The sequence below is a fragment of the Myotis daubentonii genome, chromosome 16, assembly GCF_963259705.1.
Source record: "Myotis daubentonii chromosome 16, mMyoDau2.1, whole genome shotgun sequence".
NCBI lineage: Eukaryota > Metazoa > Chordata > Mammalia > Chiroptera > Vespertilionidae > Myotis > Myotis daubentonii.
In genome coordinates this window covers 17882140-17908910 of record NC_081855.1, presented here as the reverse complement: position 1 = coordinate 17908910, position 26771 = coordinate 17882140, and the positions used below count along the sequence as shown (strand labels likewise).

The following is a 26771-nucleotide window of genomic DNA, read 5'->3' as shown; positions in this document are numbered from 1 at the left end:
ACCTTTGGGACAAAGCTGCAGTGGCGTGAGCTGAGGCAGAGGTGGTTAGGGGCAACCAGGCAGGCAGGCAGAGTGGTTGGGGCAATCAGGAAGGCAGGCAAGCAGTTAGGGGCCATCAGGCATGACCTCTGGGTCCCACGGCATGCCCCAAACTCTGACAGGAGGGAGATTTTCATATACATTTTCTTTCATCTCTGACACTTCTATTATAGAGAAAGGGAAAATAGCAACATTAAACTATTTCCCCTAATTAATTCCCTTTTAATGTGCATGAATTTCGTGCACTGGGCCACTAGTTTGAGAATAAGTAGATAATTACCACAAAAAAGAAATAGTAGTTGGTAGAAATTGATGAAGAGATCAGAACTGGTTATGTTTAAGAAGGAGAGGAAATGACCTACAAGTGTCAGTGAGGAACAAGAACATTTGTCTTAGTCCATTTGGGTTACTAGAACAAAATATCACAGACTGTATGGCTTATAAACCACCAAATTTATTTCTCACAGTTCTGGAGGCTGGAAGTCCAAGATCAGGATGCTGGCATAGTCAGGTCAGGGCAATCTTCCAGGTTGCAGACTTGTATCTTCACATGGCAAAGGGACAGGGAACCTCTCTAAGGCCTTTTATAAAGGCACTAATCCCTCATGAACTAAGCATCTCCCAAAGGCCCCAGCTCCTAATTCCATCACATTGGACATTAGGATTTCAATATATGAATTGAGAGGGTAAAGGTGGACATTAACATTTAGCCTATAGCAACATTTAACCTGCCAGGGGATACAACGTTAAAATTTCAATACTGCAGAAAAAGAATTAATGGAATCATGAAAATGGACAGACAGAAATTCTTGGAGATTAGAGTCCAGAAAACTGGACTTCTTGTAATAAGTGATATAAACAGGGAATACACAGTGTGAAAAATATTAGTCTCAATGATCCAAAGGCAGATAAGGAGGATGAAGTTTTGAGGATGTGGAGAAGAAAGATGAAGTCTCATTTCTGGGGCTCTCACTTGAAGCCTGCTGACCCAGGCAAAGGGACAGTCTTACTCCAGAGCCTTGTACTTCCTAAAATCAACTGCTGCCCAAAGAACCTGGACAGAAGGGCAAACTTACTCTAAGCTCTTTGGAGCCATGGAGGCTTGCAGACAGGCAATATCAAGCACTCTGCTGTAATGATTTATTGCCTTAATCAGAAAATAATAATAATAATAAAATTCTATAACTAGATGATAAAAGTTCATTTGTTGAAGTTATGCATTCATCCCATATAAAGCATCTAAGTGAAACAGAAATACAAGAAAACTTTCTTCATATTACAAAATATACAAGAAATGAACTGAAAACGTTATATTAAACAAAATCATTTCATCTAAAATCAGGACCAGGACAGAGATCACCATCACCTCTATTATTCCACATTCTTTGTGAGAGTCCAGTTAATACAATAAGGAAGGAAAAGAAGTGCAGTTGACCCAAGAAAAACAAGGGGGTAGGGACACCAACCCCCACCACCATTGAAAATCTGCATATAACGTTTGACTTCCCAAAAAGTTAACTACCAATAGCCTATTGTTGACCAGAAGTCTTACTAATAACATAAACAGTCAATTAACAAATATTTTGTATGTTGTATTATATACTGTATTGCTACAATAAAGTAATAAGAAATGTTAAGAAAATTATAATGAAGAGAAAATACATTCACAGCACTGCATGTATTTATATTTTTAAAATTCACATTTACGTGAACTCCCTGCAGTCTGTATGTGACTTTCTATCTGAAGTGAGTCTCCTTTGGGCAAAATATATATATATCTTGTTTTCTTATTCATCCACCTTATATTTTTTTAATTTAATTCATTTATATTTACAGTGATTATTGGTAGGTATATAGTTATTGCTACTTTATTATTCATATTTTTTATTTTTTTATTCTTCTTAAAGAAGCCCCTTTAGCCCTAACCAGTTTGGCTCAGTGGATAGAGCATTGGCCTGTGGACTCAAGGGTCCCAGGTTCGGTTCTGGACCTTGGTTGCAGGCACATCCCCCATAGGGGGTGTGCAGGAGGCAGCTGATTGATGTTTCTCTCTCATCGATGTTTCTAACTTTCTATCCTTCTTCCTTACTCTCTGTAAAAAATCAATAAAATATATTTTTTTTAAAAAAAGAAGCCCCTTTAATTCTTGATAGCCTTGGTGGGTAGAGTAATCTTGGTTGTAGAGCCACCTATTAGGATCTACAAAGTGATCTGCAGATGGCTGCCACTTGTGCTGGGCTTGGAGGTACCCATGAGAGACACTGCAAACGGAGTTCGACTGCCACCAGTGCCAAGCCTGGGGCCACTTAGCCAGAAGAATGGGAACACAAAGTCCAGATGCTGCTTCTTTGGGGTTTGTGAACCTCTGAGGGATTTTAGCAAAGTCCACAGCATGAACCAAAACAGGCCATTTGTATGGAAAAGCCACTAGAAACAGCTTCAGTGTGTTTGAACGTTGGGTGGGGTGGCATCTCAGGGAATCACCAGGGCAGGTGGAACTGAGAATGCCAGGTTATGGAGACTCAGATATGGTGCCCTCCTGCTGGCTCTGTGGGGGAAGGGCTCAGAAAAGGAACCATGGCTCTGCCAGCACTTCTGTCTGGGAGAAAGCTGCCCCTCCAACACTTGCCCTGATGCCAGACAATCTGGTTCATCCCCGTATACGCCTGGCACCTTTCAAGCTGCTGCCCCTGTGCTGGAGCTCAGAGTGAGTCCAAGGAAGTCCACGTGTAGGCCTTTAACAGGAGTGCCTGGGACTCAAGCAGCCCTCTGTCTCACTCAGCCACCCGCTCCAATGGTTTTTACAGCCAGAAGCTATGAGGACTTCTCTTCCGCTCACTGGAACCCGGGCTTGGGAGCCTCATGTGGGGCTGGGACCCCTTGCTCCTCGGGAACACGTGGCTGGGACATCCTCTCAATCTTTAACTACCACACATGGTTTTGAGACCAGTGGGTTCTTCCTTTCTGTCCCTCCTACCAGTCTCCATATGGCTTCTTCTGTGTGTCTCTAGTTATAGGACTGCTGTTCGGCTAGACTTGAGGCTGTTCTGAATGATGGTTGTTCTATAGTTTGGTTGTAATTTTCATGCATAATTTTACTGCATTTATCTACCCCACCATCTTGACTGGAAATCCAGCTATTCCACCAATAAATGTGTATCCAAAGAAAACCAAAACACTATGGACAAGATATGGAAGCACCCTACATGTCCATCAATGGACAAATTGACAAAGAGAAGGCGGTACATATATACAATAGAATGTTACTCAGCTATAAAAAAAAGAAAAGAAAAAGAAATGTTGCCATCTGTCACAGTATAGATGGACCTGGAAGGTATTATGGAATACTATGCACCTGTAAAAAAAAAAAAAAAAAAAAGAAAAAGGATCTCTTACCATTTGGGACAGCATGGATAGGCCTGGAAAATATTATACTAAGTGAAATAAGCCAAACTGAGAAAGAAAAATATCACATGATCTCACTTATTTGTGGAATCTAATGAACAAAATAAATTGACAAACAAAATAAGGCCCAAAGCATGGAGACAAGGAAAGACTGACATACCTGGATATGGGGTTGGGAAGACAAGAAGAGATAAAACAAAGAACTTTTATACTTATATGCATAGCCCATGGACATGGGCAACAGGGTAGTGAAGATCTGGGAGGGTGGGTAGGGGCATAGAGAAGGGGAGAAAATGGGGAGTGGGAGATATCTGCAATACTATCAACAATAAAAATATATTAAATAAATAAAACAGAAAGAAGCTCATAGATACAGAGGACATTTTGATGGTTGCCAGATGGGAGGAGGTTGGGACGATGCATGATAATGGGGAAAGGATTAAGATGTGCAAACTGCCAGTTATAAAAACAGTCACAGGGATGTAAGGTACAGTTTGGCTAATATAGTCAATAATATGGGTGATAACTATATATGGTGTCAGATGGGTACTAGGCTTAGCAGGGTGATTACCCTATAAGTTATATTAATATCTGATCAATATGTTGCACATTTGAAACTGATATATTACATGTCAACTGTAATTGAAAAATTATTTTTAAAAAGGACTGAATTCATTTAAAAAGTGGATGAATTTCCTTCTTCCCTGAAATCAATTTTTTAAAGTGTTATTGAGCACCTCTTACACTGCAGGTACTGAGGTAATCAGTGATATAAACAGAGATTTTGCCCTTAAGGTGTTTCTAGTCTAGGTTGGAGACAAATATGTAAAAAATAAATGCACTGGTATGTTACTATAAAGAAAGAATTCTGTACAAGGCGTTGTGGCGCCAAAGCAAGGAGGGGTGGGTTTACCTTGGGGAAACAGAAAAGGCTTCTCAGTAACTTGCAGTAACTTGAACTGAGTCTTGAAATTTGAGTAGGCAAAGGGAGTAGAGGAGGATTGGGAGAGGGGAGGCATCCTGGGCAAATAGGCAGCAAGAGTTTCAGAGAGCTGGTAAATTTTAAGGAAATTCATGAGGCTGGGACCAGGAAGAGGTAAGTGATGTGGTGGGAAAGAAACAGGAGGCCCATGAGGAGACATGTGGGGTGCGCTGGGGAGAGATTACAAGGGCCTGCAACAAGGCAGTGTCAGCAGGAATGGAGTTGGAGGAGAATAAAATAGGTGCTAAGGAAGTGGAAGACTCCATTTTCAACTCGTGCTGATAGAAGAATGTGAGAGAGGGCAGAAGAGAGAGAGGGGGAGAAAGCTTGATCCAGTGTGATGCCCTGGTTCCTGGCTCAGGCAAGCAGCCATAGGATGGTGTCATTTACTGAGAGGTGGGACTCATAAGGAGTGGAAAGACTGGGGAATAGGATAAACCTGCTCTTTGACAAACCAAGTTTGGGGTGCCTCTTGGAGTTATTACAGAGGGTAGTTTATGGCCCAGTTAATGGTCCACTGCTTTGTATATGTGAAAACATTAATGTCTGAGAAAGATCAAAGGCCTGTCTGACTTGTTCACATTTGCATCCCAGTGGCGGGTACACAGTGGACCTTTAATTAATATTTGCTGAGTGACTGACTGAATGCATGAATGAATGTGTTTGATAGTGGGAAGGCAGCAATGAGTATCTTCTGAATCCATCCCCTGGGAGCTTGCTGTCTGTCTGAGGAGACAAATGCATAGACAAGCAGTGTCAAACCGCATATGAAATGTTTGAATCGAGGTTGCTGGGCAGTGAGGACTGGGAAGGGAGGGAGCAACTTAATCTTTGTGCTGGGTTTTAAAGAACATATACAAGCTTTCTAGGCAGAGAAGAGGAAAAGACATTCCAGGAAAAAGGAATAGACCATCTAAAGGCTTAGAGGGGTGAAAGTGTATGGCATGGTCGTCCAGCTAAGGTTTAGTGCAGCTGTGTGTGTCCAAATGGCAATCATTATGCCTTTTGTCCCCTTATATGGAAATCTGCCCCATCCACAGCCCTTGCTGAGGGGAAGCTCTGAGTATACTTGCTTTACACAAAATGAAAGTGCTACTCAGCCACAGGTGGCCACTTGCCCAAGGATTTGGGATTATATTCTGGGTCTTTTGAATATAGTGGTATGAGACTCAATTTTGTTAGAGAATGCTGATGTTTTTGTTTTATCAGGCTGTTGGGCTGGTTGGATTTAGGTAGCAAATTCCTACCCGTCTTCTGTGGCAATAGTTTTAATGCCAGTTTTGTTTTTCAGACTTTTGTAATGCTATTTGCATCTGTCCCATGTGTGTGCCACCCAATGGCAAGTCTGGAACCTGGGTGATGGCTTATGTCAATTCCATTTTCAAAGTTGTTGGTAGTCTGTTTGTGATAAGATCTTTACATGTGCAATTCAGGAGTGAGCTAGAGAGAAGAGAGAGAGAGAGAGAGAGAGAGAGAGAGAGAGAGAGAGAGAGAGAGAGAGAGAGAGAGAGAGGGAGATATCAATTGGTTGCTTCCTGTATACACCCCAACCAGGGATCAAACTTGTAACCTGGGTATGTGCCCTAACCCAGAACCTTTCCATGTACTGGATGATTCTCCAACCAACTGAGCCACACCAGCCAGGACCATGTATTGTTAACTGTAAAAAATAAAATGTGGAGTGTGACCTCATTTTTGTGGAAGAAATGACCCAAACTATGTGAAGCAATCTCATTAACAGAAAGGAGTGGGCAAGCAGAAACAGTAGACATTGACATTGGTTGTCTGTCTTGGAATGGGGATGTGGATAGAAAACGAAAGCGAGAAGAGGGATACATTGCCTACTCTAGGTGCATGGACACCAAAAGTCTAATTACAGAAAATACTCTAACTTATCCCTGATTTCTGGAGTGTCCCTCAAGAAGTTCCTTCAGCCCGGCCAGTGTGGCTCAGCGGTTGAGCATGGACCTGTGAACCAGGAGGTCACCTTTCAATTCCCATGAGGGCATATGCCCGAGCTGCAGGCTCAATCCACAGTAGGGAGCATGCAGGAGACAGCTGATGGATGATTCTCTCTCATTGATGTTTCTCTCTCTCTCTCTCTCTCTCTCTCCCCTCCCTCCCTCCCTCCCTCCCTCTCTCAGAAATCAGATAGGCATCAGAGACCCACGGCACAGGTGTTGGGGGAGGAGGCTATGCTGTCTCTGGAGGCCTCATTACCGGCTCCACAAAGGACCCCAAACCCTCAGTTAAACGTCCTCTCCCGGGTCCCCGCTACTAAGTCTCACCGGGTTCTGTCCCCACAGGTGGAGGAGTTTGAACACGACGTTCCCGAGGACTTGGGGCCACTGCAATTCGTGAAGTTGCACAAACACCACTCCCTGGTGGACAACGCCTGGTTCTGCGACCGCATCACCGTGCGGGGTCCAGGAGCCTTAGAGGAGGCCGCCTTCCCCTGCTACCGCTGGGTGCAGGGCCAGGGCGAGCTGACCCTGCCCGAGGGCACCGGTGAGGGGCCGCCTCAGGGGAGTGGGTGGGGGACCCAGGGATTACTGGAGGTTGGGGAGGCAGAGGATAGCACTGAGGAAGAACCTAGTGGTTGAAAAGGTACATGCTCAGCAGGTTAAAGGTGGACAAGACAGGAAAGTTATACATAGAATTAAAAGTGCTAGAAGTGGGGCTGGACAGAGAAGTGAGTGATGTGTACATCCCACCTCCCAAAAAGGTAAGCAGAGGGAATGGAAGGTGCAGACACACTGGGAAACAGAAGAGCCCAAGTAAAGGGGAAAGGAGATCTCCATGTGACTGGGAACCAGTTAGGGCAGGGACAGGAAAGGCTAGCACATGTGACCCCTGAGAGGAGGCAGGGAAAGGAAGCAATAAGTGATATGATGTGAAGAATCAGTTTGGCTGTGAAAACATGGAAGACAACTGTGAGGCCAGGGAGCACACTGCCTGGGGGGGGTGGGTGTGGGGGGCGGAGGTGGGGGCAGGGGGAGGGGGAAGATGAATGAGGACAGCAAACAGAATCTGTTACCTGAGGAAATAATTACAAGAGACAATTGAGAGAAATGACAGGTAAGAATGGATGCCTGAACTAAATGTCTTTGAGGCACAAATAAGTATAAGTACCGATGAGGGCAGGGTTAAGCCAGGTTACCAACTATAAACTATGTTGGTTTGGATTGGTGAGATGAAGCCAGGTAAATGTAGCAACATGGATTCATTACTTGGTTTGGCGCACATAGAATACCTTATCCCAGGGGAACAGGTGACAGTGGAAGGAGGCTGAGGTCAGAGGATGTAAGTGTACCTCACTTGAAATATGTCATTTTGGAGAACAGCTTATGGTGTAGATAGGGAAGGACCAGGACAGGGGAAAATAACAAAGGAATATAAGATCATATAGAACAGACGGTGTGGACATTTCAGCTGATTAAGAATGAAATTTATAGTTACTGTAATGAAGAACAGTGATAGGAAATTTTGAGTTAAGAGTTACAATAAGGAGAGAACCAAGATGGCGGCATAGGTTAACGCTGGAGTTTGCTGCTTTGAACAACTACTTCAAAAGTGAAACTAAAACACGGAACGGACATCACCCAGAACCACAGGAACGCTGGCTGAGTGGAAGTCCTACAACTAGGAGGAAAGAGAAACGCATACCGACACTCAGAGGAGGCGCAGTGCTGAAGTCAAATTCTGAGGTGCGGAGTGCGCGGAGCGGGCTGGCGGCGGAGGGCGCGGTTGTTGTTTTCAATCGGGAGGGAGTCGCAGACTCTGAGCTCCAGATACAGGCGAGTCTTTAGGGACCCAGGCTCAAACGGGAGAAGCGGACTGTCTGGCTTCGGTCAGAGCGAGTGCAGCTTTCTCCCCGAGCCTTCCAGCGGGTGCTGGGACTCAGAGAGGCAGAGCCCCTGGGGACAGGACTGAGAGCCGCCATAACTGCTCTCTCCGGCCCACCCTGTTGATCCTGTGCGACCCGCCCCGCCCAAGCCCTGCACAGAGGCATTTGCCGGATAGCCTCAGGCAAAGGCTAGATTAGCACCTCCCTAGAGGACAGAAGTTCTCTCACTGCTGACACAGCTGATTCTCATAGCCACTTGGCCTGGAGGTCAAACCCTCCCTGGAATTAGCTACAACAATCAAGATTTATCTATAAGACTGCGAACAAAGACCACTAGGGGGTGCACCAAAGAAACATAACAAAATGCGGAGACAAAGAAACAGGACAAAATTGTCAATGGAAGAAATAGAGTTCAGAACCACACTTTTAAGGTCTCTCAAGAACTGTTTAGAAGCTGCCGATAGACTTAATGAGATCTACACGAAAACTAATAAGACCCTCGATCTTATATTGGGGAACCAACTAGAAATTAAGCACACACGGTCTGAAATAACAAATATTAAACAGACGCCCGACAGCAGACCAGAGGAGCGCAAGAATCAAGTCAATGATTTGAATTGCGAGGAAGCAAAAAACATCCAACGGGAAAAGCAAAATGAAAAAAGAATCCAAAAATGCGAGGATAGTGTAAGGAGCCTCTGGGACAGCTTCAAGCGTACCAACATCAGAATTATAGGGGTGCCAGAAGATGAGAGAGAGCAAGATATTGAAAACCTATTTGAAGAAATAATGACAGAAAACTTCCCCCACCTGGTGAAAGAAATGGACTTACAGGTCCAAGAAGCGCGGAGAACCCCAAACAAAAGGAATCCAAAGAGGACCACACCAAGACACATCATAATTAAAATGCCAAGAGCAAAAGATAAAGAGAGAATCTTAAAAACAGCAAGAGAAAGTAACTCAGTTACCTACAAGGGAATACCCATACGACTGTCAGCTGATTTCTCAACAGAAACTTTGCAGGCCAGAAGGGAGTGGCAAGAAATATTCAAAGTGATGAATACCAAGAACCTACAACCTACATTACTTTATCCAGCAAAGCTATCATTCAGAATTGAAGGTCAGATAAAGAGCTTCACAGATAAGGAAAAGCTAAAGGAGTTCATCACCACCAAACCAGGATTATATGAAATGCTGAAAGGTATCCTTTAAGAAGAGGAAGAGGAAGAAAAAGGTAAAGATACAAATTATGAACAACAAATATGCATCTATCAACAAGTGAATCTAAGAATCAAGTGAATAAATAATCTGATGAACAGAATGAACTGTTGATTATAATAGAATCAGGGACATAGAAAGGGAATGGACTGACTATTCTTGGGGGGGAAAGGGGTGTGGGAGATGTGGGAAGAGACTGGACAAAAATCGTGCACCTATGGATGAGGACAGTGGGTGGGGAGTGAGGGCGGAGGGTGGGGCGGGAACTGGGAGGAGGGGAGTTATGGGGGGGAAAAAAAAGGAACAAATGTAATAATCTGAACAATAAAGATTTAATTAAAAAAAAAAAAGAAAAAAAAAAAAAGAGTTACAATGAGGTGTCAAAAAGTCGGATTTTCCTCTCAGTACAAATATGAGATTGGAGATTGGTGAAATTAAGAAGACGGAGTGGATGAAAATAAATGACTGGGGAATTAAGCAGGAGAAACAGAGACCAAGAATAGATAAAAGAGTACGATGCCATACAGTTAAGAAACAGGAGATTGGGATCCCACTTCTAGGAATATATCCTAAGAAGTCCTTAACACCAATCAGAAAGAATATATGCACCCCTACGTTCATTGCAGCATTATTTACAATGCCTAAGATCTGGAAATAGCTCAAGTGCCCATCATTAGATGAGTGGATAAAAAAGCTGTGGTACAGTTACACAATGGAATAGTGTGCAGCTGTAAACAAGAAGGCTTTCTTACCCTTTGCAACAGCATGGATAGACCTGCTGTTGCAAAAGGTAATAATGGGAGAGTATTATGCTGAGTGAAATAAGCCAGTCAGAGAAAGACAAGTATCCCATCGTCTCACTTATAAGTAGAATCCAATGAACACAATAAACTGATGAACAAAAAAGGTCCAGAGGCATGGAGGCATGGAACAGAGTGACATACTCAGAGGTGAGGGGTGAGATGGGAAGAGCTTAAGCAAAGAATTTATGTACATTCATGCATAACCAATGGATATAGCCAATAGTGTGGTGAAGGCCTTATGTGGGGCAGGGGCTGGGAGGAGGACAAAAAGGAGGGAATAATTAGAGAACATCTATAATACTGTCAACAATCCTATATAATTAAAGGGTAATATGCAAATCAACCAAATGGCAGAACAACCAGTCACTCTAACAAGCACTGGTCAAGCAGGCAGGCAGGCAGGCAGGTGAGCAGTTAGGGGCAATCAGGCAGGCAGAGCGGTTAGGGTGATCAGGCAGGCAGGCAGAGCGGTTAGGGGCAATCAGGCAGGCAGAGCGGTTAGGGTGATCAGGCAGGCAGGCAGGCAGGCAGGCAGAGCGGTTAGGGACAATCAGGCAGGCAGGCAAGCAGTTAGGGGCAATCAGGCAGGCAGGCAGGCAAGCATTTAGGGGCGATCAGTCAGGCAGGCAGAATGTTTAGGCACCAGTGGTTAGGAGCCAGTGATCCCAGATTGCAAAAGGGATGTCTGACTGCCAGTTTAGGCCCTAAACCGGCAGTCGGACATCCCCCAAGGGCTCCCGGATTGCGAGAGTATGCAGGCTGGGCTGAGGGAACCCCTCCCCTCCCTGTGCACAAATTTTGTCCACCAGGCCTCTAGTCCTATATAATAAAAGGCTAATATGCAAATCGATCGAATGGCAAAACGACCAATCACTATGATGCGCACTGACCACCAGGGGGCAGATGCTCAATGCAGGAGCTGCCCCCTGGTGGTCAGTGTGCTCCCAAACGGGGAGTGCCACTCAGCCAGAAGCCCTGAGCTAGGCTGAACCTCTCCTGCCTCTGCAGCAGTGCTAAGGATATCCAACCAATGGCTTCCAGACTGCAAGAGTGTGCAGGCCGGGCTGAGGGAACCCCCTGAGTGCACAAATTTCCTGCACCAGGCCTCTAGTTTAAAAATAAAAAGAAACAGGATATTGGACAAAGCCAGGGCATAGCATGAGATTGCAGAAAGCATTGGAGAGAATTGCTTTAATGTCTCTGCAGCCCGCTTGGCAGGAAACAATACCTTGGATGTGTTCCAGAAGCATCAAGAAAAGGAACTGGAGGAAAGACAGCAAATCTACTGGTGACTATCCTATTAGAAGCCTCCCAGTTGTACCCCCTTCCCTGACAACTTTCTCCATCAATGACTTCTACCCCCTCCATTAACCTTTTTCCTCATCTTCTAGCTGGGCCACCTGGGTTACCCAAGACAATTGCTGCAGGCAGTATAGATGGTCTACCTCCAAATATGAGATTCCATGAGCAGAAGAGGCTTCACTATGGATGGACAGTGATTGCAGGGTGAGGAAATGGTCAGAGGGGAGTGGGGCTGGTGGATCCAGGAGCATGTAGGATTTGGTAAATTGGTGGTTTCATCTTTGATATCTGCTCTAGGCTTATGGAGATGGTCCTCAAATATATTTACACCCTCCCAAGCCCCTGGAAACACCTGGAAGATTTTGATCAGATCTTCTGGGGACAAAAGACTGCCCTGGCTGGTTAGTTGTTTGCCCAGGTCCCAATAACACCTTGATGACCCTACTAATGAGGTATGTGTCACACTGCATAGTCTCCAAAACTTCTTGCCAAAATAGAATTTAAGAAACAACAAGAAAACCCACTGCATGGGAGAACATATTTGCCAACATTATCAGCGATAAGGGTTTAATCTCTAACATTTACCGAGTACTCATACAACTTAACAAAAGAAAGATAAACAACCCAATCAAAAAATGGACAACAGACATAGATACTTTTCGAAAGAGAACATAAGGAAGGCCAAGAGACATATAAAAACATGCTCAATGTCATTAATCATCTGAGAGATGCAAATCAAAACGACAATGAGGTACCATCTCACACCTGTCAGAATGGCTATCATCAACAAATCAACAAATGACAAGGAACAAAGACCACTAGGGGGTGCACCAAGGAAGCATAACAAAATGCGGAGACAAAGAAACAGGACAAAATTGTCAATGGAAGAAATAGAGTTCAGAACCACACTTTTAAGGTCTCTCAAGAACTGTTTAGAAGCTGCCGATAAACTTAATGAGATCTACACGAAAACTAATAAGACCCTCGATCTTATATTGGGGAACCAACTAGAAATTAAGCACACACAGACTGAAATAACGAATATTATACAGACGCCCGACAGCAGACCAGAGGAGCGCAAGAATCAAGTCAATGATTTGAAATGCGAGGAAGCAAAAAACATCCAACGGGAAAAGCAAAATGAAAAAAGAATCCAAAAATGCGAGGATAGTGTAAGGAGCCTCTGGGACAGCTTCAAGCGTACCAACATCAGAATTATAGGGGTGCCAGAAGATGAGAGAGACCAAGATATTGAAAACCTATTTGAAGAAATAATGACAGAAAACTTCCCCCACCTGGTGAAAGAAATGGACTTACAGGTCCAAGAAGCGCGGAGAACCCCAAACAAAAGGAATCCAAAGAGGACCACACCAAGACACATCATAATTAAAATGCCAAGAGCAAAAGATAAAGAGAGAATCTTAAAAACAGCAAGAGAAAGAAACTCAGTTACCTACAAGGGAATACCCATACGACTGTCAGCTGATTTCTCAACAGAAACTTTGCAGGCCAGAAGGGAGTGGCAAGAAATATTCAAAGTGATGAATAGCAAGAACCTACAACCAAGATTACTTTATCCAGCAAAGCTATCATTCAGAATTGAAGGCCAGATAAAGAGCTTCACAGATAAGGAAAAGCTAAAGGAGTTCATCACCACCAAACCAGGATTATATGAAATGCTGAAAGGTATCCTTTAAGAAGAGGAAGAGGAAGAAAAAGGTAAAGATACAAATTATGAACAACAAATATGCATCTATCAACAAGTGAATCTAAGAATCAAGTGAATAAATAATCTGATGAACAGAATGAACTGTTGATTATAATAGAATCAGGGACATAGAAAGGGAATGGACTGACTATTCTTGGGGGGGAAAGGGGTGTGGGAGATGTGGGAAGAGACTGGACAAAAATCGTGCACCTATGGATGAGGACAGTGGGTGGGGAGTGAGGGCGGAGGGTGGGGCGGGAACTGGGAGGAGGGGAGTTATGGGGGGGAAAAAAAAGGAACAAATGTAATAATCTGAACAATAAAGATTTAATTTAAAAAAAAAACAAAAAAAAACCACAAATGACAAGTGCTAGCAAGGATGCGGAGAAAAAGGAACCCTCGTGCACTGCTGGTGGGAATGCAGACTGGTGCAGCCACTATGGAGAACAGTATGGAGTTTCCTCAAAAAACTGAAAATGGAACTCCCATTTGACCCTGTGATCCCACTCCTAGGAATATATCCCAAGAAACCAGAAACACCAATCAGAAAGGATATATGCACCCCTATGTTCATAGCAGCACAATTCACCATAGCTAAGATCTGGAAACAGCCTAAGTGCCCATCAGTAGATGAATGGATTAGAAAACTGTGGTACATCTACACGATGGAATACTATGCTGCTCTAAAAAGGAAGGAACTCTTACCATTTGCAACGGCATGGATGGAACTGGAAAGCATTATGCTAAGTGAAATAAGCCAGTCAATGAAGGAAAAATACGACATGATCTCACTCATTCATGGATAATAGAGACCATTATAAACTTTTGAACAATAATAGATACAGAGGCAGAGCTGCCTCAAACAGATTGTCAAACTGCAGCGGGAAGGCTGGGGAGGGTTGGGGGGCAGGAGGTAGGGGGGTAAGAGATCAACTAAAGGACTTGTATGCATGCATATAAGCATAACCAATGGACATAAGACACTGGGGGATAGGGGAGGCTAGGGGACTGTCTAGGGCGGGGGGGGGGGGGGGTAAAATGGACACATATGTAATACCCTTTGTAATACTTTAAGCAATAAATTTAAAAAAAAACAAAAAACTAAAAATGGAACTCCCATTTGACCCAGTGATCCCACTTCTAGGAATATATCCCAAGAAACTAGAAACACCAATCAGAAAGGATATATGCACCCCTATGTTCATAGCAGCAAAATTTACCATAGCTAACACAAGTGCCCATCAGCAAATGAGTGGATTAAAAAACTGTGGTATATCTACACAATGGAATATTATGCTGCAGGGAAAAAGATGGAATTCTTACCATTTGCAACAGCATGATGGAACTGGAGAGCATTATGCTAAGTGAAATAAGCCAGTCAGAGAAAGATAAATATCACATGATGTCACTCATTTGTGGAATATAATGAATATCATAAACAGATGAGCAAAAATAGATCCAGAGATAGAGAAGCATCGATCAGACCATCAAACTTCAAAGGGAAGGTAGGGGAGGGCGGGGGTAAGGGGGAGGGATCAACCAAAGGACTTGTATGCATGCATATAAGCCTAACCAATGGACACAGACACCAGGGGGGTGAGGGCATGAGTGGGGGGGGGGGGTGGTAACAACAGGGGGGATAAGGACACATTTGTAATACCTTAATCAATAAAGAAAAAATTTTTTAAAAATAAAATAATAAAAAATTTTAAGAACTGGGGATCTCACAAAGGCCTCATGAATGAAAATATATGGGCTGGGTATGGAGGAGTCATGTGACTTAATCCCTGTAGTAGAGTCTGAAGGAGGGGAACATCAGGTTGTGGTGAATATCCTCCTCCTAACCTCCACTCTGACCCCACAGAGAAGGTTCACCAGCGCTGGCAAAATGACCAGCTTTTGGCTACCAGTTCCTCAATGGCACCAACCCCATGCTGTTAAGACGCTCCACCTCTCTGCCCTCCAGGCTGGTGCTGCCCTCGGGGATGGAGGAGCTTCAGCCCAATTGGAGAAAGAACTCCAGGTATACCCTCCAGCCCTTAATTGTATTCTCCTTGTCTATGAGAGGAGTAGAGGTGGTGAAGGGGAGGGACCAAAGTTGAGTCTGGAAAGGGAGGCTGTGGTAACCCACTGTCCGTGGGTGTAGAGTCCTCTGCTGGAAAAAATTAGAGCTGATGATGTGGGGAAAAGCTTCGAAGCTGGATTCTGCCAATGAAGCTGACCATTAGGAGATGGTGGGGAAAGGAGCTTGGGCAGCCTGACAAGGGGAGAGCCTGGCATACCTGTGCTACAGAATCAACTGGCATACTTAGTCCTAAAAATACCTCTGACACAGACAAGCTGCATGTCTCTAGGGAAGACTCCTTTCATGGGGCTTAGTCCTCCCTGTAAAATAAGAGAACTTGAACTTGATGTTCTGGTACTTCCGTCAGTTCTGCCACTGGGACTCAGGTACTGATATAGGATAATGGCAAGAAAGGAGAGTGACTGTCTTTACATTTCTTCCTCTTTGCCTTGGCCATGGGGAGGAACGTTTTCAACTCTAACCATAGATACATTACACTTTCCTTAGAAAGGTTCCATTTTTCAGGCTGATTCTACTGGATGGAATTCCAGCCAATGTGATCCAAGGAGAGAAGCAGTACCTGGCTGCCCCCCTTGTCATGCTGAAGATGGAACCCAGTGGGAAGCTGCTACCCATGGTCATCCAGGTGAGGTACCCTGGGTAACCCATTCCCAACACTGCCCTGTGTTCATCCCCAACGTCTGCCAAGGGACAAAGACAGCTGGCTCTTGTCACCCAACCCTGCCTCATTCAGTGACACCTGTCCTTGTATCCAATATCTCCTTTATACCTGACAGCCTACTCACTACTCACCTAAAACTGCCTTTCTGGGAGTCAGAATGCTCTCTGTTGGCTCTCACCATAAGGCTCCTTAATCTCTTTTTGACCTATGATTCTGTGGAATATTCCTTTTTCTTAGACGTATTTTCTCCCTTGGTTTTAATGTTTCCACTCTTACTGTTCTCATCAATCAGTTGGTAAGAACTGTCATTTATCTCACATGCCCAGCTTTTCCTTCCTATTCTACCATCCTAACTCACACGCTCATCAAGTTTCTCTGTCATACTAGACCAGTGATGGCGAACCTATGACACGTGTCAGAGGTGACACGCGAACTCATTTTTTTGGTTGATTTTTCTTTGTTAAATGGCATTTAAATATATAAAATAAATATCAAAAATATGTCTTTGTTTTACTATGGTTGCAAATATCAAAAAATTTCTATGTGACACAGCACCAGAGTTAAGTTAGGGTTTTTCAAAATGCTGACACGCCGAGCTCAAAAGGTTCACCATCACTATACTAGACACTTCTAATTCCTCCTGCTTTGAACCTGACCATCATGGCACTGACACTTCCCCCACAGCACTTGAGGATGAGTGGAAGGGCCTTCACTCCTCCTACTATATTATAATCCCTGGGAGACAATAATCTTAGTCACCAGTGTTTCCCCCAGAACAATAAGCATAGTTTCTAACAGGATGAAGCCAGTGAATGCTTAACTCCTGTTTCAGATCCAGCCTCCCAGCCCCAGCTGTCCCACCCCACCACTGTTCCTGCCCGCAGATCCTCCACTTGCCTGGATCCTGGCAAAGTCCTGGGTCCGAAGTTCAGATTTCCAACTGCATGAGCTCTAATATCACTTGCTGAACACTCATCTGCAGGGTCAGGTCATTGCTGTGGCCACCACGAGGTGCCTCTCAGGACTGCACCAGTCTTCAAGGTACATCCTCTACCCTCCATGTCCCACCTCCGACATCCCAGAGGAAAGAAACCAACAATTCTCTAGGATTTAAAAAGCGTAAGCCACCTGTTTGGGAAGAAGTTAACAAAGCTTCTTCTAATTGAATGAGTGTCCATGTTATTGTAATAAAAAAAATCTTTATAGCAATTTATAAACAGACAAGGGGAAATTATTGTGTCAGGACCTTGCAACTTGTGGCTGGCTGTATTTCTAATTTTTAAATTATTTTATTTTGAGATAATCATAGGCTCTCATGCAGTTTGAAGAAATAATAGAGAGGAGCTATCTATTTTACTAAGTCAAGTTACTTAGCAAATATTCAGCACTGATTGTAAGGCAGCTGATATTCTCCAGCAGAGTCTGCTGTAGAGCAGGAATATAATTTGATAAAAGTATTGCTCTGCTTTCAAAGAGCGAGCATTTAACTTGCAAGACAAATGGTAGAAATGAAAAATAATCAGAGAACAGAATCTGGATAGAGTTAGAAATCAAAAGAGAAAGCAATAAACACTATATTTTTGATGGAGAATGTTCCACCACAACTTAGAATTCTTTAAGTAGAAGGTCAAAGGGACAAAAGACCAGCCCAAAGGTTATTTAACCTGCTTAATGAGAGGTGCATGACATGGTAGTTAGATCAATGGAAAGGAAAATGCAAAGACTTTGTGATGAGAGGAAATAGTTGCAGCATGCCTGGGTGCAAGACTGGAGAGAAAGCTCAGAGGTCTGAGCTGCTGCAACAACTAGGCCACCCAGTAGTACAGTTGTAGTGATCCAGAAATATTGTAATTTTATACAGCAGTGAGCCTAGAATCTATTGCTAACCAGAAGGCAGCAAAAATAGCCTTTGCTAGCCTAAAAAACATTTCTGAAATCGTGATGACACTAGCAGCAGGAGCAAAAATGGTACAAGCTTATGAACCAGAACAATTGTCAGAAACAATACATTCAGCAGAAGCCCATTTTGAAGTCAAAGATGTTATGTTCAGTTTTGGGTACATGGAGTTTGTAGTGGTAGCAAGATATGTGAGTACATGCTATGTAGACCAAGCATGTCAAATTCAAAGGCTAACACGGGCCAAATAAACAAGGTTTAAGTTTATGTGGGCTGCAAAAAAAACAAAAAACAAGAAAAACAAAAGCTTCAATTTTCATAGAAATGTAGATTTATTTCAAATAGTATAGTATAAAAAAAAAAAGCAATGATATAATTAATGTTTTCTTCCTGACACTTGGCATCTCTTCTCTGCTACTATCTTTCCTACTTCGGGGGAAATCTTGTTCGCAGTGATTATTTTCAAAACTGACCCAAGGTGAACATCACTAATTCTGGATCTGACAGGAGACTTATTTCCTTTCATAACTGTAAATAACTGCTCACACAGATAAGTACTTCCAAACATGGAAATAATTTCATATGCAAATTTTCGAGTATTTTCAAACCTGGCAGGTAAATATTTGTAAAATTCAGGCACGCCAACTTCACTGAATTTTGCCTTCAAATCTGAATTGCACTGGATCTCAATTACCTCCATTTGCATTTGATTAGGCACTAAGTCTATATTTATTGAAAAAATCGAAGAAAACAAAGAAAACTTGTCCTCCAAAAACTTAAAATCTGCAAACCTTGTTTCAAATTCAGTTCTAAGGCTTAAAATTTTTTCTGCGTATTTTTGATACGACGCAGTTTCACCTAAACTTGATTTGTTCATGTTGCATGTTGGAAAGTGCGTTAAATCTTCATTTTTCAACTGCTTTTCCCAAAGAACTAGCTTACATTTAAATGCTTTGACTTGGTCACACATGTTTGTAATAATCTGATCTCTTCCTTGCAATTTTAAGTTTAAATCATATAAATGTTTTGTTATATCAACCATGAAGGATAAATCCTGCAACCATATTGTGTCAAAAAATAGGCTTGTGTCTTGATTTTTAGACATTAAGAACTGACATATTTCTTCTTTCAAGTCCCAGAATTGTTTAAGAACCTTGGAGCAGGAGAGCCAACGTACCTCAGTATAGGACAAACTAGAATATTCGCTGTCTAATTCACTTAAGAAAGCAGAGAACTGTGGCTGATTTAAACTTCGAGATCTTATGAAATTGATAATTTTTTTGATAGATGTCAACACATTTTCCATGTTTATTACCTTTGCGCATAATACTTCTTGATGTATAATGCAATGTGTATGATGAATCATGGATCCGTCATAAATTTCACTTTGTTTTTTTTGCAGTAATTCCACAAAACCATTGTTTCCGGTCATCAAAGGAGCTCCATCTGTAGCTACAGAAGTTAATTTTGAGAGAGGTAGATTGTATTTTTGCAGAAGTTTAAAAACACAATTAAATATATCTTGTCCTGTACTAGTGTTATGCATCGGTACTAGTTCCAACAATTCCTCAAAAATATTGAAATCCGTGTCGCAAGCACGAAGAAACACAGCTAACTGAGCTACGCCTCCAATGTCCGTACTCTCGTCACAGGCAATGGAGAAAGCTTCGAAACTAGATGATTTTGCTTTGATCTGAATACTTAAATTGTCAGCCAAATCAGTAACTCTTTCCGCAACTGTATTTCGAGACAAAGAGATTCTCTGAAAAGACTTCACATTTCCAGGACAAATAATTTCTGCAGCTTTAATGAGACATTCCTTGATGAAACCACCTTCAGTAAAAGGTTTCGAGTGTTTAGCTATCAACTCCGACAAGACGTAGCTTGCGTGCACCGCCGCTTCACTTTCTTGAGATACTTTAGTCACCACGAACTGCTGTTTATTCAGCCCCAATTTGAGCTCTTTCAACTTTTCTTGTCTCATTAACCCCTCGTAATTATCATACTTTGACTTATGTTGTTCATAGTGACGATTAATGTTGTATAACTTTGGTACGCTAATAGCATTATTACATATCAAGCAGATTATTTTATTTTTTACTTCACAGCAAAAATACTCCAATTCCCACTTTTCTTGGAAATTTCGATGTTCATCAGCAATTTTTCGTTTATTTTTACTACCACTTGATTTCGATAGAGACATGCTGAATACAAAGGGCTGAAATAAATGAGTAATCATTAACATAAAATAATAGAACATTTTAATAAAAATTAATATTTTCTCTTGAACATTAACTTACCAGACACTGAATAAACTGCACAAATTAATAAGCGTAACGCAAATAAACCTATTTTTCTTGTTCTCCGAAAGCAAAATATTTCCTGTTGCGCACACCAAACAAGTCAGTACAAGACTAACGACGTGGCAATCGGCTGCTAAAATATTCGCTGCTAGTATTAGTGGAGAGAAATGGTGCGCCTGTGCATAAGGTGTGTAAGGGAAATAAATGCAACACGATTCTAGTAATCAGTCATTAGCGAACATTTTAGTTCATTATTCATAATTATAACAGGATATTGTAAAAATTAAGTTACGAACTTGTTATTAAAATGTTTCTTACGTACCGTTGTATTGGCTGGGCCGCAAAAATATTCCTTGTGGGTCGCATGCGGCCCATGGGCCGCGAGTTTGACATGCTTGCGGTACCTAGTCAAACACATCAGGGGAATAGTTCTGAAAATTCTCAACGCACTGAAGCACTTTAAAGGTTCATAGTTCCAACAGTATCCTTTAACTTGGCTCATTTAGCCCAAAATGACAACCACTGACCATTTACCCTTTATTTAAACCTATTACTCAATTCCACAGGACGATTTTAGAAAAAAATTTTCTTAAAACCCCCCATACAACCTCATTAAGCTTCTGAATCCATACTTACTCTTCATCATCATCATCCTCATCATCATCGTCCTCAACATCTTCATTAGCAGCAAGTTTTAATTTTTTCTTTAAAGAGAAAAACAACAAAAAATCTCATGAGCTAGTGCCCAAACTAAAAACCAGAATAAGTTACCTGTAGTAAATTACATCTATACCTGCAGAACCTTGCTACCACCTCCAGGGGCAGAACGCTTTCCAGACATGAGTTTCACATCCTCCTCCTCATCATCTTCTGACTGCATCTTCCTCCACAGCTAAAATAAATTTCTTTATTAGCTACTACTAAAACTCAACCCAGAAGCAAGAACTCAGAAAAAAGGGCATTAATATACAGTAATGAGTATTTAAAAACAGACTCTACTGCTTAAAAAAGGCAAAAAGCAAACAAAATTTTTTACAAAAAGGAACTGTGGGGCCTAACACTCATTACTAGGTTTTATATGCAAAATAACAGGTGTTTACAGTTATAAATTAGTAATATATGTAACTACTAGATTCCCATTTGAACCTACTATAAAGACAGTAGTCCAGCTGGGACAAAGTAGCTGCATAAAAGATAATAAAAATAACATACCTACTAAGTGCTGTCCACTTTGCATCCTTTGCACCGGCCCCTAACCTGACCTGTGAACAGGAAAACAGCACTTCAACTTAAGTTTCTGTATTATACAATCCCCCCAAAAGTTCTTATATTAAAAAAAAAAAAGTTACTTATAAACTTTTCACTATTACCACTGATGGAAAACTAATTTGTGCACAATGTTGTCTTCAAGTTTTATGGGACTTTGACAATCAATTTCTCATATGCAATAAATTTGAGCAAATGCATAAGATGACGTATAGGGTGCCCCCAAAAATTGCATACACACTTTAACAGCTGATAGCTCAATTTTGAAAATGAAATGCATTTTAATAAACACCACCTTTATAATTATCCAAAGCGTGTGCCTACATTTTGGGGAGACACCCTGTAGTTGTACATGTCATCACCTATCCACAGTATGATTACCTAACATTTATTGACCACCTACAAGTTAAGCAGCAAGCTATGGGCTAGTCTCTGCAGGGGACAAAGATTTACCACTACCCTAAAGGACTTTATAAGGCAAATTAAGTATATAATATATGAAAAGTTGAACAGTAGTGTAACTGGACTTTTATATGATTACCAAAGGAGTGACAAAAATGCCAAGTTTTGTATCACAGGTATAGAGAAAATCAGTATATACAATACTCAGTTATAAAAATACTATCATAAAAATTAAATATTAAGCCACATGAATAGGAACTACGGCTGAAATCGAGAAAGGTTTCGTAGTTTATTTTGAAAAGTTTAAATACCGTTTGTAAAGATAATTGGTGCTCATTTTCATCATTATCCACCTTAAAGTGATAATCTTTGTCGGCCTTTAGTTCACAACCTGTAAGTGAAGAAAAAAAGCAACTATAACATGGAGAGAAAAATAATACTGAAACTTCATATGGGTAACCAAAAAGGAAACAATTAACTTGTGATTTTTCACTATCTTACCAGAAGGACTCTCTTCCTAGGTTTCTTGAATACAAATGCCTACAATCAAATAACATCCATACAGGCTTTAACTATCCCTAGGATATGTCTATACTTGCCTTAAACATAATTTCTGACATAATTTAATGTACACCATTTCTGTTACCTCAACAATATGTTGACATATCCTAGGGAATATTTCCAATGAAAAGGGTCAACAAAAAATATCTTGATATAAATTGATCAGAAACCCAGCTATTCAAAATGGCTAGAAATAAAAGCACTATTTGTACAGTGCATATTAGCTATTCCACTAATAAGCAAATTGTTTTAAGTACCATCAGAGTAAAATTTTAATTAATGTAAATGATTCCATTTAATTGCAGCACTCTAATACCGTAGTTACTAGTACATAGATGTTTAAATATTATTGCTCAATTAACAAAACTCAGCATGGCATATGAAACAAAATAAACTTGGGGCAGAATTTGCAGTTACTTGAAGCCTGACACACACAAAAGGGCTTCAACAAGTTTACTGAAAACCAATTCTGCTCTTTCCTTAGTATGATATGTACTGTGTCCTGGGAAGAGGAGGAATCCCAAAACCTTGATATATAGTATAGTAACAGTACCGAGTCTTATTGACCCAAATTGAACCTGAGCACATTTCTCATCTTTAAAAAAAAAAAAAAAAAAAAAAGCTCTTTGCTCGATTCTGCACATAAAAAAATAAAAAGTCATTTATATGCGCCAGCTCTGGAGTCAGGACTCGTGGTTTAGATCTTATCTATTCACCTGCAAGTGCAACCTTCCTTAAGTCACTTTAGCTCTGAGCATCACTATGGCCACCTGCCTAGCGGGCAATTCCCACCTCTCGCGGTGAACCCTGGTGAGGACCTGCCTGAACAAAGACCTCCACCATCCCGGTGCTACCAACCACTTCACCCGACATTTCCCACCTGACAGCCCCAATGAAGCCCCAGGATCCCGGGCTCAGGGGTGACAAGACACCAGTGAGCCCCGGGGATAGCGCCCACACCCCTTCCTTCCCCCGACCACCTGCAAACCACAGGCTCCCAGCGCCTGCGCCTCCCCTGAACCCCGCCGAGGCACCGGGGCTCGGGGCTCGGGGCTCGGGCTCTAGAATGCCTGCAGCCTGGAGAGCAAGGCCGGGCTCTGTGCACCCTCTCCTCCTGGAAGGCCTACACCTCACACCACGAGCCGCACAGCCTCCTGCACCACTGGGGCCCCGCACCCAAGACACTGGCTTCGAATCGAAAGCCGCTGCACTCACACAGCCCTTGGGAAAGGTAATGCCTGGAGCTCGATGGTTTACCCCAGGCAACGCTGAACCCTCAGCCAGGCGGTTCCCAGGAACCCCAGACTCTGGGTCTCCAACCACAGGCCAACAAGCTTCAGGCCACCCCTCCTTCCCATCCCTTAGTGCTCACCCCTCCTGGTGCTCCATCCCTTAGTGCTCACCCCTCCTTCCCATCCCTTAGTGCTCACCCCTCCCGGTGCTCCATCCCTTAGTGCTCACCCCTCCCGGTGCTCCATCCCTTAGTGCTCACCCCTCCTTCCCATCCCTTAGTGCTCACCCCTCCCGGTGCTCCATCCCTTAGTGCTCACCCCTCCTTCCCATCCCTTAGTGCTCACCCCTCCCGGTGCTCCATCCCTTAGTGCTCACCCCTCCCGGTGCTCCATCCCTTAGTGCTCACCCCTCCCAGTGCTCCATCCCTTAGTGCTCACCCCTCCCGGTGCTCCATCCCTTAGTGCTCACCCCTCCTGGTGCTCCATCCCTTAGTGCTCACCCCTCCTTCCGATCCCTTAGTGCTCACCCCTCCCGGCGCTTCATCCCTTAGTGCTCACCCCTCCCGGTGCTCCACCCCTTAGTGCTCACCCTCCTGGTGCTCCACCCCTTAGTGCTCACCCTCCTGGTGCTCCACCCCTTAGTGCTCACCCTCCCGGTGCTCCACCCCTTAGTGCTCACCCTCCTGGTGCTCCACCCCTTAGTGCTCACCCTCCCGGTGCTCCACCCCTTAGTGCTCACCCTCCCGGTGCTCCATCCCTTAGTGCTCACCCCTCCTGGTCCTCCACCCCTTAGTGCTCACCCCTCCCGGTGCTCCATCCCTTAGTGCTCACCCCTCCTTCCCATCCCTTAGTGCTCACCCTCCCGGTGCTCCATCCCTTAGTGCTCACCCCTCCTGGTGCTACACCCCTTAGTGCTCACCCTCCTGATGCTCCATCCCTTAGTGCTCACCCCTCCTTCCCATCCCTTAGTGCTCACCCCTCCCGGTGCTCCATCCCTTAGTGCTCACCCCTCCCGGTGCTCCACCCCTTAGTGCTCACCCTCCCGGTGCTCCACCCCTTAGTGCTCACCCTCCTGGTGCTCCACCCCTTAGTGCTCACCCTCCCGGTGCTCCATCCCTTAGTGCTCACCCTCCCGGTGCTCCACCCCTTAGTGCTCACCCTCCCGGTGCTCCACCCCTTAGTGCTCACCCTCCTGGTGCTCCACACCTTAGTGCTCACCCTCCCGGTGCTCCACCCCTTAGTGCTCACCCTCCTGCTGCTCCATCCCTTAGGCTGCAGGGCCCTGCCATCTCGCCTCCCACCCACTCAGGCCTCCAGCCGGCCTGGCTTCCTTCCACTGCCCGGCCTCTGCCGCATCCCCGCCCCGCCCCCGCCCCCCACCTCAAAGCCACTACTAGGCCCTGCTCGGCCTCCCTCCAACCCCCAGTAGTTACCGAAAAGGCAGTTCTAGGGCCTCAGAGGGCTCATGTCCATGTCCACACAATCTTCCAGGGGGCGGTAGCGCGCACTCAGGTGAGAGAGAAGGCGGGCGGAGGGAAACGGCCTCTGTGATGCACGATGGAACCGCACCCGGGAAAGGACGCGGGCCCTCGGCGTCCACATAAAGCTCCAGGAGATCTCGCGAGAGTTCCCACAGCCTCGTCGCCGCGCGTGCTCAGGAGCCCCTCTCCCCGCGCAGTAGCCCTCCCGCACGAGCGCTCTTCGACCCGACTCCTTCCTTCCGCCCCCGCCTCCTCCAGGTACTCGCCGGGCTCCCACGAGCACGCGCACTCACTGCGAAGCGGCCCCCCCCCCTCCGCCGCCGCGGCCGGTGCGCACGCGTGCTTCCCCCGGGGGCGCGCGCCCCCTCCCCTTCCAAGGTCTCCGCGCGGGCCTGGCGCCCCAAGTCTGCGCGGCCCACCCTGCAGTATGGCGACGGCAGCCCTCAGCGTGTATGTGGGGGTGGGAGGATGAGGAGAGAGAAACCAAAGAACTTTTACACTGATGGGCATAGGACGTGGGCAGTGGGGTGGTGAAGATCTGGAGGGGGCGGGGGGGGGGAGCGCGGGCGGGGGGGTGGATAGAGGCTTAGGGGGAGGGGGAATGGGAGAGCTCTGTAATGCTATCAACAATTAAAATATATTAAATAAATAAATAAAACAGGAAGAAGCTCATAGATGCAGAGAACATTTTGATGGTTGCCAGATGGGAGGATGGGAGGATGCGTGATAATGGGGAAAGGATTAAGATGTGCAAACTGCCAGTTGTAAAAACAGTCACAGGGATGTAAGGTACAGTATGGCTAATATAGTCAATAATATGGGTGATAACTATATATGGTGTCAGGTGGGTACTAGGCTTAGCAGGGTGATTACCCTATAAGTTATATTAACCCCTAGAGTGCCGGGGAGCCAGATCCCGCTCTCCTGTCTTTCGCCAAAAGTGCTGGGAGCGTTATCGTGCTCCTCCTGGAGTGTCACTATTAGATGCTAGTAGTTCACTCTTTATTGACAGATGGCACCTAAGTGCAGATTTCCTAACCTGCTGTAAAATCAGCAAAAATGCCTTGGCAATTTTAGCATAGTTCCTAGGATATTGGTTGGCACTCAAAGGGTTAATATCTGATCAATATGTTGTACACCTGAAACTAATATGATATTACATGTCAACTGTAATTGAAAAATAAGTTATTTTTTTAAAAGGACTGAATTCATTCAAAAAGTGAATGAATTCCCTTCCTCTCTAAAATCAATTTTTTAAAGTGTTTCTTGAGCACCTATTATACTCCAGGTACTGAGGTAATAAGTGATATAAACAGAGATTTTGCCCTTAAGGTGTTTCTAGTCTAGAGTGGAGATAAATATGTAAAAAACAAATGCAACGGTATCTATAATAATAAAAGTGTAATATGCTAATTAGACTGGACGTCCTTCCAGATGATGATCTTCCAGACAAAGCCCAGGTCCCGGGTGCCAGAGGTAGGCCAGTGCCGGCAGCCGGGGGAAGGAAGGCCTACTCTTGCACAAATTTTGTGCGTCAGGCCTCTAGTGTTACTCAAAGGAAAGAATTCTGTACAGGGG

The 26771-nt window shown here is 43.9% G+C and overlaps 1 protein-coding gene across 3 annotated transcripts; it reads right to left on the bottom strand.

Moving 5' to 3' along the window:
• Positions 1-500: 500 nt before the first annotated feature.
• LOC132218121 (general transcription factor II-I repeat domain-containing protein 2B-like) lies at positions 501-25457 on the bottom strand. Of its 3 annotated transcripts, none has more exons than XM_059668889.1 (7): positions 25146-25457; positions 22231-22310; positions 21464-21513; positions 21045-21143; positions 20888-20955; positions 20574-20655; positions 501-583 (listed from the first exon to the last, which is right to left on the bottom strand). In XM_059668889.1, the coding sequence occupies exons 4-7, from the start codon at positions 21129-21131 to the stop codon at positions 530-532; spliced, it is 291 nt and encodes a 96-aa protein (XP_059524872.1). In that variant the 5' UTR covers positions 21132-21143; positions 21464-21513; positions 22231-22310; positions 25146-25457; the 3' UTR covers positions 501-529. The 3 variants fall into 3 exon arrangements, with proteins under 3 accessions (XP_059524872.1, XP_059524870.1, XP_059524871.1); XM_059668887.1 differs by lacking the exon at positions 501-583 and adding an exon at positions 18257-20166 and having other exon boundaries at positions 25146-25452; XM_059668888.1 differs by lacking the exon at positions 501-583 and adding an exon at positions 18257-19400 and having other exon boundaries at positions 25146-25452.
• Between the last annotated feature and the right edge of the window lie 1314 nt (positions 25458-26771).

Excerpts from the sequence above, each read along its gene's own strand:
- LOC132218121 (XM_059668887.1), bottom strand. The coding sequence starts at position 21,131 with ATGCAGTCAGAAGATGATGAGGAGGAGGATGTGAAACTCATGTCTGGA. Across the intron at positions 20,956-21,044 it reads GTGGTAGCAAGGTTCTGCAG|AAAAAATTAAAACTTGCTGC; the intron begins GTATAGATGTAA and ends TTCTCTTTAAAG. Across the intron at positions 20,656-20,887 it reads GAGGATGATGATGATGAAGA|GTACCGCAAGCATGTCAAAC; the intron begins GTAAGTATGGAT and ends GTGTTTGACTAG.